Source organism: Dermacentor variabilis, chromosome 9 (genome assembly GCF_050947875.1).
Source record: "Dermacentor variabilis isolate Ectoservices chromosome 9, ASM5094787v1, whole genome shotgun sequence".
NCBI classification, from domain to species: Eukaryota; Metazoa; Arthropoda; class Arachnida; order Ixodida; family Ixodidae; genus Dermacentor; species Dermacentor variabilis.
Genome location: NC_134576.1, coordinates 114,228,900 through 114,240,504, shown reverse-complemented (window position 1 = coordinate 114,240,504; position 11,605 = coordinate 114,228,900). Strand labels below are relative to the sequence as shown.

Genomic DNA, 11,605 nt, shown 5'->3' with positions numbered 1-11,605 from the left:
CTGGAGGGCCCATGTCCGATGCAACAGATGAGTGCAAAGTTTGCTTTAGTGATATGTTCCTGGCAGAGCGCGCACAACCTGAAACGCGGGTGTGCGGGAGGGAGAGGGCACCGATTCTGTGCGGCGGCGTCGATCGCCGCTATCGGCGGCACCTCTCTCGTGGCTGCGTCACCCGACTACGTTATCGCGAGTCACGTGACAGTGGAGAAACGGATGAAGCGCTGGCCTCTGTGTGAGGCCCCGGCATTCTCTCCGCTGTTGCCATGCCTGATCACGGACGGCGAGCTCTGCACCGAGTGTGCGATTCGGTAAGCGGCGTCAACTGGCGCCCGACTCGGTTCGTCGACGAGTTGATGCTGACTCGTTACGCCTGCTGCGTGTGCCACGTGATTCCGAGCACGACGGTTGTACTGCCCTGTTGTCACGCCATCTGCGAGCAGTGCCAGCGAGGCTCCGTCGTTCAAGATGGCGGAAGCGTCTGCCCCCTGGACAGAGAACCCTTCTGCGAGGACGAGTGCCAGAAGCAGCAGCTCCCAGAAAGGAAGAAGCAGAACCTGAAGGTCTGTACCGAACATTTGTCGCACTCTAACAGCGAGGACAACCATGATTTTAGGTTGAAACCTATCTCCCTACTCTGCACCGATTCTGATGTTATGGAACACTTTATTTCTAAGCATTTAAGTTCCTTTTTAGAAAATAATGACCTCTTTAGTGAGAGTCAGCACGGATTCAGGCGTAGCTTTTCAACCACTACGCAGTTACTTCATATGACCAACGAAATACTGGCAATCTTGGATCAAGGTGGGCAGGTAGACATTCTTTTTTTAGATTTCGAGAAAGCCTTCGATCGGGTATCACACAAAAAAATTATGATACAGCTAAACAGCATCATACGCAGCGAACAAATTTTGCGTTGGCTTGATTCCTACTTGACGCATCGAAAACAATTTGTCAGCATAGGTGCTTCGAATTCATCGCTCGCCTCTGTACTTTTGGGCGTTCCATAGGGCTCGGTTTTAGGGCCATTCTTTTTCTTATCTACCTAAATGACCTGGCTTGCAAATTTTCCGTGGGGTGCCGCTTTTTTGCGGACGATTGTATTGTTTATTCAAGCATTCAATCTGTGGATGACCAATCTAGCTTAACTGACTATCTAATAGCAATACACGACTGGTGTATCCAGTGGCATATGACCCTAAACATCTCGAAATGCGCGCACATGGTTATTACACGTAAAAGAAAATCCGCTAATTTGCACCTACACGATAAATAATATGGACATTAAACAGGTAGAGGAATTCACATATCTTGGAATTACAATTGATTTCAAGATTAGCTATACCGCTCATGTTCGGTATGTTTCCGCGGCAGTAACGAAAAAGTTATCGTTATTAAAGCATCGTTTAAAAAAACTACACTAGTGCTACCAAATTAACCGCATATAAGACAGTTATTAGGCCAATACTCGAGTATGCCGATATAGTCTGGGACCCTCACACAAACGCTGGTATATACATTATCGAAAGAGTACAAAAAAAGCTCTTAGACTTATCGACAATGCTTATGATTGGCGCATTTCAGTCGCCTCTTTAAGGTTGCCATCTGGGCTCCAGACACTAGAAACTCGTCGCAAAATGCACCGTCTACAAACAATGTATAACATAGTTAACAACCACACTAAAATGAGATTTGACAACTACATGCAATTTAATAAATCGCGACTGACCAGAGGTAAGCACAATCAAACAATATTATTGCCGCGTGCTAGAACAAACGCATATCTTTCTTCCTTCCTGCCCAAGACAATTCGTGAATGGAACGCTCTTCCGCAAAGCGTGGTCAACTCAGCCACTCCAGATTCCTTCTTATCTGCAGTACAGACGTGCTTGTAATGTCATGCATTCATTATATCTTTTGGTTGTTACATATTCTGATGTCTCTTTTATTACGCCTTTCCTATTGACAGCAATGCGACGGCATCATCGTATTTCTTTTGTGTATGTGCATATGTTTGCCTCGCCTATTAGGCTGTTTTGTTACTCATTTTTTCTATCCCCTTGAGCAAAAAGTTTGAAATCACGTGATGTTAGTACCGCTCCTGCCTGGGCTTCCGAATGGAAGCCGGCAGTATTCTGAAATAAAATAAAATAAAATAATAAATAAAACAATTCTTTCCTTCTCATTCTTCCTCTCCATCTGATATGAGGTTTTTCGTTGGCGTTGTATTCGAGAGAGAGCTGTGTGCGGGTGCCGCTGCAGCCCGACAGAAGAAAAAAAAGAAGAAAAAAAGACGTGCAGAAACTCCTCTGGTAGTTGCCTACATATGCGTGAGCATTTTGCCCACATGCTCGCCTCCACGCAGCCCGGTGTCATTCTTGCTGTTATGGAACCCGATCCGACCAATATAAACCCTTATCAACCCTCATCGATCGGTTTCTTGTGTTCGATAGCGAACGTCATGAGGCGGGTATAATTAAGGTAGTTCATTACAGCACTCGAACGCAATACCATTCGTGTTAATTAAGGCGACGTTAATTAGACAGGTAATTAAGATCGACTTTGGGCATTCGCGCCCTCGACCAGTGGTGGGAATTGAACTCACGACCTTTGGTGTTAAGGTGAATTATGGGTAATTTAGCGAAGCTGTTGCGAAACTAGCGCTACATATGGTGAGCGGGGTGTGCACTATTCCTTGTGCAGGTTCCTGCGGAGCTTCACGATAGACTTTAGAGAGTTTTAGTATAGCGTAAAATCCTTGCGTTAGCGTTAGCGTGCGACGCAACGCTAACGCAAAGAAAGACTGCACTGCGCGGCACAAGGTAGTGTTTTAGAATAGCGGAACGGAGAAAAGCGTTAACGTTAACGCAAACAAATACAGTGCCATCTAGATGTAAAAACACAAAGTACTGGAAAGCCAAATCCACACGAAATGTTCGAGCTTATCCAATGCGGAATCCGCAAGTGTGTCCCTAAGTCAAGCTAATCGAAAGCCACAGTCGCTGCGTTAATCACGCATGTAGGTGTTTGGTTTGAGCGTTGTTTTGTCGAGAGTCGCGAAACACACCGATTATTCTTGGCATTCCGCGATCGAGTGTTCTGTGGGACTCATATTACGTGTCCTTTTTAAGTTGGGATGACATAGACGCTGTTTGAAGTCGGAGGCGATCTCACCGCTGCCAACCAGATGTTTGGGTTCGCACCGCTGGCGCGATCGGTTGGGAACTCGGCGCTGACGCCCGTGGTTGTACCTGGGTCGCAAGCCCCAAGGGTAGCGTTGGCCTGGCGGCCTGGGGTACAACTGGAAGCATCCGAAGGTCCCGGCAAAGCATGAGTCGACTGGTAACAACAAAACAACTTGTTTATTTTAACATCGCAAAGAGTTGGCGGTCAGGTTTGACCGAAGTAGAGAGACGGGAGAGCACTTTACTCAACAGAAGAAATCGGAGCCCTCCCTTTTGGCGTCCGGGGGCAGCTGTTTTTATACTCTCGCAGTTGAGGGCAAGAAGGAACCCCTCAAAAGACGAGCACGTGAATGTACAATGGGCTAATGGTGACGCACACTGTCGTAGCGATGCCGTAGCACCATGTCGAGCACGATCTCGTAGCACCCTGTCGTGGCGCTGCCGGTCGGACACAATGACTGTAATGAGAGGATGGTCCCTGCTTTGGCATCGCCTGTTTCGGGCATAATGACTGGAACGAGATCCCTGCTTTGGCATCGCCTGTTTCGGGCACAATGACTGGAATGAGATCCCTGCTTTGGCATCGCCTGTTTCGGGCACAATGACTGGAATGCGAGGATGATCCCTAGGCGGTCGCATCGCCGCAGTCGCGCCTGGAAACACCTGGCGATGAGTGTTGTGGCGACGACGATCGGGCCAAAAATGTCTGCCGCCCCGCCGCAGTCGCGCCGGCAAAACCACGTGTCGCAGGCGAATCGCAACAGACCGCCCCGCCGGGGGAAGGAGATCCCGATGGACAGGGGACTGCATCCGCTGTCCGGAGGGATGTCGCTCGATGATGCTCATAACCGAAGTCGGGCGTCCCTCGACGTTTCTTGAGCGCAGCGCACAGAGAAGGCCTCGTTCTCTTGTTCAGGTTCGCACGGGACACTGCAAAGTGACTTCGGGAGAGTTCACATTTTTGTTCTCGTTCCCGGCAAGCGTTAGAACTACGCTGAAACTCAACCGCTCAGTCAGCAAGCACGGCACAACCCTCACTAAGCCCTGCCAGGCTCTTTCCCCTTTTTATACCACTGCCTAGTTCCTTACAGTAGTCTAGCATCACTCAGAACGCGTCCACAAATTGAAAAATTGCACTAGAAAGCATATCATCACTTTGAAACACTAAACAAAAGCAATATGTTAAAAAAAATCCTGCCTCAGGAAGAAAACATCAGTAACAAACAATTTTGAGGCTGATTCCTACGTTAGGGGCTTCGACTTAAGCCATCGGCGTTACCGTTGAGACTCCCCTTTTTGTAACGCACCTCAAAGGAATATTGTTGTAAAGCGAGGCTCCAGCGCAGGAGGCGGCCATTTTTGGGAGAGATGGTCTGCAGCCATTGGAGAGGGCAGTGATCCGTCTCAATGATAAACCTCGAGCCGGCTAGATAGCATGACAATTTCTGAACGGCCCACACGAGACACGCACACTCTTTCTCGGTGGCGCTATACGCCTGCTCACGACTGGTCAGCTTACGACTAGCATACAGGACGGGGTGTTCTACTTCTCCATTTTCCCGTTGGCACAGTACAACGCCCATGCCTCGCTCACTAGCATCGCACTGAACAATGAACCCTTTTGTATAGTCTGGCGATCGTAGCACAGGCTGGCTTGTTAGGGCACTCTTTAGGGCGCTAAAAGCTCTTTCCTTTGTCTCGTCCCAGACGACTGTTTGAGGCTCTGTTTTTCTTAGAGCATCCGTCAGGGGAGCCGCGATATCAGAGTACCTAGGGATGTACCTCTGATAGTAGCCGGCGACACCCAAGAACGACCGAATATCGGTCTTGGTGCGCGGTTGCGGAAAGTCTCGCACAGCGGCCACTTTTATTTCAGAGGGGCGGCGACGACCCTGACCAATCACGTGACCGAGGTAGACAACCTCGGCCCGTGCCAACTGGCACTTAGGAGCCTTGACTGTCAAGCCCGCTTCGCGCAGGCGGGTTAGCACTGCCCGCAAGTGTGCCATATGCTCAGACCAGGATGCGGAGAATATCGCTACGTCGTCTAGATACGGTAAAGCGAATTCTTGCTGTCCCCGTAACACTTTATCCATGAGGCTTGAAAAACAGTATGGCGCGTTCTTCAAACCAAAACTCAACACTTTAGGACGGAATGTTCCCATTGGTGAAATGAACGCCGCATACCTACTAGCCTCTTCTGTAAGTGGAACCTGCCAATACCCCTGACAAGATCTAGGGTGGAAATAAACTGAGCGCTACTAACTTTCTCAAGGCGCTCCTCGATGTTAGGGATCGGATAAATTTGATCCTTAGTGATGGAATTAAGCCTGCGGTAGTCGACGCAAGGACGAGGTTCCTTGCCCGGTACCTCAACTAAAATCAAAGGGGAGGTATAATCACTCTCACCTGCCTCAATAACACCGAGCTGTAGCATTTTCTTTACCTCAGCCTCCATAATATCGCTCTGGCGGGGTGACACCCGATACGCCTTGGATCGTACTGGCTCTGGGGAGGTAAGTTCAATATCATGAGTATGTACAGAAGTCCTACCAGGCCTCTCAGAGAACAGACCTTGAAACTCTTGTAATAGCTGGTGTAGTTCGGTTTTCTGCTCGGGCGACAGCGGTGCTTTACTGATAAGGTCACTAATGACTTGACCGGTGTCTTCCCTGTTCGTCACTGAGCCTAGTCCCGGAAGCTCGACCGGAAGCTCTTCAGGAACGTTTACCATCAGGCACACCACTGCTTCCCTTTGTCTATAAGGTTTGAGCAGATTACAGTGGTAAACTTGCTGTGCTTTCCGCTTTCCTGGCAGACTTACCACGTAGTTAACGTCCGACAGTTTCTGAACAATTCGCGCTGGGCCCTCCCACTGCACGTCTAGTTTGTTGTTTAGCGATGTGCGCAATATCATGACCTCATCGCCAACCTCAAAACGACGGGCCCTGGCTGTCCGATCATAATAAACCTTGGCCCTCTGCTGGGCCTTTGCCATTGCTTCACCTGACAACTCCTGTGCCCTTCTTAAGCGTTCGAGGAGCTTAAGCACGTACTCCACCACGACTGGGTCGTCGCCCCTACCTTCCCATGATTCTCGAAGCATGCGAAGCGGAGATCGAAGCGAGCGACCGTACACCAGTTCAGCTGGCGAAAACCCCGTAGCCGCATGCGGCGCGGTCCTTAAAGCAAACATCACCCCAGGCAGACACAGCTCCCAGTCAGTTCGATGTTCAAAACACAACGCTCTCAACACGCGCTTCATGACGGAGTGGAGCTTCTCAACGGAATTCGACTGTGGGTGGTACACTGAGCTGTGTAACAGCTTTACCCCACACCTTTCGAGAAAAGTTGTCGTCAAAGCGCTAGTAAACACTGTGCCCTGATCTGATTGAATTTCTGCAGGAAAACCAACTCGCGCAAATATGGACAGTAGTGCATTAACTATCTCAACTGAGCTGAGTTCTTTAAGCGGCACTGCTTCAGGGAACTTTGTCGCTGGGCAGATCACAGTCAAAATGTGTCTGTACCCCGTGGCTGTTACCGGCAGAGGTCCCACAGTATCAATAACGAGCCGTCTAAAAGGCTCCGTTATGATAGGTACCAATTTCAACGGCGCCCTTGATTTGTCCCCTGGTTTGCCCACCCGCTGACAAGTGTCACATGTCCTCACGAAATGGTCTGCGTCCCGAAAACACCCTGGCCAATAGTACTCTTGCAAGAGACGGTCCTTAGTTTTCTTAACTCCTAGGTGTCCGGACCACGAACCCCCATGTGACAAGCGCAACAGATCCTGACGATAGCATTGAGGCACGACCAGCTGATCGAACTCCACTCCTCTGCGGTCTAGATACTTCCGGTACAGGACTCCACCCCTTTCCACAAAACGCGCAGTTTTCCTGGCGATACCTTCTTTGACATTGCAGCGCACGTTTTCCAGGCTGCCATCCTTTTTTTGCTCGGCTATCAAAGCCGACCGGCTGACTTTTAGCAACCTATCAAGTCCGTCTGACGTAGGTGCGATGAGCAAATCAGTAGATAGCTCTTCTAACTTTCCCGCGTCGGGCGTTTCCTCTCCAGTATCTGGCGCCTTTAACGTTACAGACTCTAGTTTATTCAGTTCGGGCGTGCTCGGAATATCAGCTTGCTGCGCCTCTGACCCTTTTTCGTTGTTTGATAACGTCGGCCCCGCAACTACCGCCTTTGCAGCGAGCTCCCGAACCTTCGATCTGGTTAAGGCCTGAACACTAGCTTCACCAAACAAAAGCCCCTTCTCGCGCAGGAGGTGATCGGACCTGTTTGAAAATAAGTACGGGTACTGGGGTGGCAGCATAGATGACACTGCCGCCTCTGTCTCAAGCGCTCCGAAAGGTCCTTCAATAAGCACTTTTGCTACCGGCAGACACACGCTATGAGCTTCCACGGCTTGCTTGATCCATGCGCACTCGCCCGTGAACATATGGGGTTCTACGTAAGACGGGTGAACTACATCCATCGTAGCTGCGGAATCGCGAAGCACTCGGCACTCTTTCCCGTTCACGAGGAGGTCTCGCATGTAAGGCTCGAGAAGCTTCATGTTCTCGTCAGTGCTGCCTATTGAAAAAAACACAACTTTTGGTGTTGTTTCCGGACACTGCGCCGAAAAGTGACCCGGCTTCTGGCACGTATAACAAACGCCCGCTCGCCTCATCTCGAACCGCTTTCTGCGTTCGGCTTCGGCTGCCGTCTCTTTACGTTTGGTCGGATTGCTTTCACTCGCATCCTCACTACGCGTGTCCCCCCTAAATCTCATGGGCGTGAACCTTGGCCTCTCAGACTTGGAGCCAAATTCACCCTTTTGACCGTCCTTAGCTCCGCGAGCTCGACGCGTCACAAACTCCTCGGCTAGCTCAGCGGCTCTAGCCACCGTACAAACGTCTGGCCTATCCAAGACCCAGTATCGCACGTTCTCCGGTAACCGACTATAAAACTGTTCTAGCCCGAAGCACTGCAGAACTTTATCGTGGTCACCAAACGCTTTCTCTTCTTTGAGCCACTCCTGCATGTTCGACATAAGCCTATACGCAAACTCTGTATATGACTCACTTCTGCCTTTCTCATTTTCCCGAAACTTCCGACGGAACGCCTCCGCAGACAGCCGGTACTTTTTTAGCAGACTCGATTTTACTTTGTCGAAATCCTCTGCCTCCTCTCTATCCAAGCGAGCGACTACGTCGGCCGCCTCGCCGGGTAACAAAGTGAGCAAGCGCTGTGGCCACGTTTCCCGAGAGAACCCCTGCTTCTCGCACGTTCGCTCAAAGTTAACCAGGAACAAACCAATGTCCTCTCCAAGCTTAAACGGCCGCATCAGGTCAGTCATTTTGAACAATACGCGTTCTCCTGCACCGTGTGCCTGACTTCCATTACGAGCGCGTTCCATCTCTACCTCAAGACGCTTCATTTCCAAAGCGTGTTGACGGTCACGCTCTTGTTGCTCTCGCTCTTTCTGTTCTTTACGTTCACGCTCTTCTTTTTCTTTTTGTTCTTTAAGTTCGCGCTCCTGTTTCTCTTTTTGCTCTTTAAGTTCGCGCTCCTGTCTTTTTGACCTCTCCTCAATAGTCTCAAGGCATTCCGACAGCTCGTCATCCTCAGCCTCTAACTCAAGAATAGCCTTTAGCAGTTCAGGTTTTCTTAGTTTGTCTGAGACATCCAGACCCAACTCTCTTGCAAGCTCCAACAATTTCGGTTTGCGCAACGACTTCAAATCCATGGCTGCTCTGAATGCTGCTTTCTCTACTGCTTACTATTGTCTTGCCGCAAACTAACCCGGCAGCAACGACAACCACAATTACCAGCTCTGTTTCTAACACTAACAAAAGCCTGGCAAAGCTCAGAAGAAGAAAGTCCCGCACTCACCAAACCTCGCAGGCAGGAATTCCACGCAGTCGTTCCGCTGCAGGCAACCAGTCATCACACAGGGCTCGTTGCACTGCTCCCGGATCGTCGTTGAGCTGCTCAGCATACTGTCAACTGCATCTCTTTGCTGCTGGCCTCCGTTGTCGCGATCTCGCCGCTGGCAGACATCTGGGCTCCAGACACTAGAAACTCGTCGCAAAATGCACCGTCTACAAACAATGTATAACATAGTTAACAACCACACTAAAATGAGATTTGACAACTACATGCAATTTAATAAATCGCGACTGACCAGAGGTAAGCACAATCAAACAATATTATTGCCGCGTGCTAGAACAAACGCATATCTTTCTTCCTTCCTGCCCAAGACAATTCGTGAATGGAACGCTCTTCCGCAAAGCGTGGTCAACTCAGCCACTCCAGATTCCTTCTTATCTGCAGTACAGACGTGCTTGTAATGTCATGCATTCATTATATCTTTTGGTTGTTACATATTCTGATGTCTCTTTTATTACGCCTTTCCTATTGACAGCAATGCGACGGCATCATCGTATTTCTTTTGTGTATGTGCATATGTTTGCCTCGCCTATTAGGCTGTTTTGTTACTCATTTTTTCTATCCCCTTGAGCAAAAAGTTTGAAATCACGTGATGTTAGTACCGCTCCTGCCTGGGCTTCCGAATGGAAGCCGGCAGTATTCTGAAATAAAATAAAATAAAATAATAAATAAAACAATTCTTTCCTTCTCATTCTTCCTCTCCATCTGATATGAGGTTTTTCGTTGGCGTTGTATTCGAGAGAGAGCTGTGTGCGGGTGCCGCTGCAGCCCGACAGAAGAAAAAAAAGAAGAAAAAAAGACGTGCAGAAACTCCTCTGGTAGTTGCCTACATATGCGTGAGCATTTTGCCCACATGCTCGCCTCCACGCAGCCCGGTGTCATTCTTGCTGTTATGGAACCCGATCCGACCAATATAAACCCTTATCAACCCTCATCGATCGGTTTCTTGTGTTCGATAGCGAACGTCATGAGGCGGGTATAATTAAGGTAGTTCATTACAGCACTCGAACGCAATACCATTCGTGTTAATTAAGGCGACGTTAATTAGACAGGTAATTAAGATCGACTTTGGGCATTCGCGCCCTCGACCAGTGGTGGGAATTGAACTCACGACCTTTGGTGTTAAGGTGAATTATGGGTAATTTAGCGAAGCTGTTGCGAAACTAGCGCTACATATGGTGAGCGGGGTGTGCACTATTCCTTGTGCAGGTTCCTGCGGAGCTTCACGATAGACTTTAGAGAGTTTTAGTATAGCGTAAAATCCTTGCGTTAGCGTTAGCGTGCGACGCAACGCTAACGCAAAGAAAGACTGCACTGCGCGGCACAAGGTAGTGTTTTAGAATAGCGGAACGGAGAAAAGCGTTAACGTTAACGCAAACAAATACAGTGCCATCTAGATGTAAAAACACAAAGTACTGGAAAGCCAAATCCACACGAAATGTTCGAGCTTATCCAATGCGGAATCCGCAAGTGTGTCCCTAAGTCAAGCTAATCGAAAGCCACAGTCGCTGCGTTAATCACGCATGTAGGTGTTTGGTTTGAGCGTTGTTTTGTCGAGAGTCGCGAAACACACCGATTATTCTTGGCATTCCGCGATCGAGTGTTCTGTGGGACTCATATTACGTGTCCTTTTTAAGTTGGGATGACATAGACGCTGTTTGAAGTCGGAGGCGATCTCACCGCTGCCAACCAGATGTTTGGGTTCGCACCGCTGGCGCGATCGGTTGGGAACTCGGCGCTGACGCCCGTGGTTGTACCTGGGTCGCAAGCCCCAAGGGTAGCGTTGGCCTGGCGGCCTGGGGTACAACTGGAAGCATCCGAAGGTCCCGGCAAAGCATGAGTCGACTGGTAACAACAAAACAACTTGTTTATTTTAACATCGCAAAGAGTTGGCGGTCAGGTTTGACCGAAGTAGAGAGACGGGAGAGCACTTTACTCAACAGAAGAAATCGGAGCCCTCCCTTTTGGCGTCCGGGGGCAGCTGTTTTTATACTCTCGCAGTTGAGGGCAAGAAGGAACCCCTCAAAAGACGAGCACGTGAATGTACAATGGGCTAATGGTGACGCACACTGTCGTAGCGATGCCGTAGCACCATGTCGAGCACGATCTCGTAGCACCCTGTCGTGGCGCTGCCGGTCGGACACAATGACTGTAATGAGAGGATGGTCCCTGCTTTGGCATCGCCTGTTTCGGGCATAATGACTGGAACGAGATCCCTGCTTTGGCATCGCCTGTTTCGGGCACAATGACTGGAATGAGATCCCTGCTTTGGCATCGCCTGTTTCGGGCACAATGACTGGAATGCGAGGATGATCCCTAGGCGGTCGCATCGCCGCAGTCGCGCCTGGAAACACCTGGCGATGAGTGTTGTGGCGACGACGATCGGGCCAAAAATGTCTGCCGCCCCGCCGCAGTCGCGCCGGCAAAACCACGTGTCGCAGGCGAATCGCAACAACGCCCTCATGCTTCGG

General features: G+C 49.7%; 1 protein-coding gene across 4 annotated transcripts in view; it reads left to right on the top strand.

Annotated features, from left to right (window-relative positions):
• The first annotated feature begins 217 nt into the window (after window positions 1–217).
• LOC142557314 (TNF receptor-associated factor 5-like) overlaps window positions 218–11,605 on the top strand; it is a 112,090-nt gene continuing 100,702 nt past the window's right edge. Inside the window, exon 1 of one of the 4 annotated variants that reach the window (XM_075669053.1) lies at window positions 218–560. Coding sequence is in view for 2 of the 4 variants with exons in the window: in XM_075669052.1 (XP_075525167.1) it covers window positions 264–560 (297 nt within the window). In the remaining 2 variants the exon portion in view is untranslated. The remainder of the gene's footprint in view (window positions 561–11,605) is intronic. The other 3 variants (XM_075669051.1, XM_075669052.1, XM_075669050.1) reach the window with 3 other exon arrangements.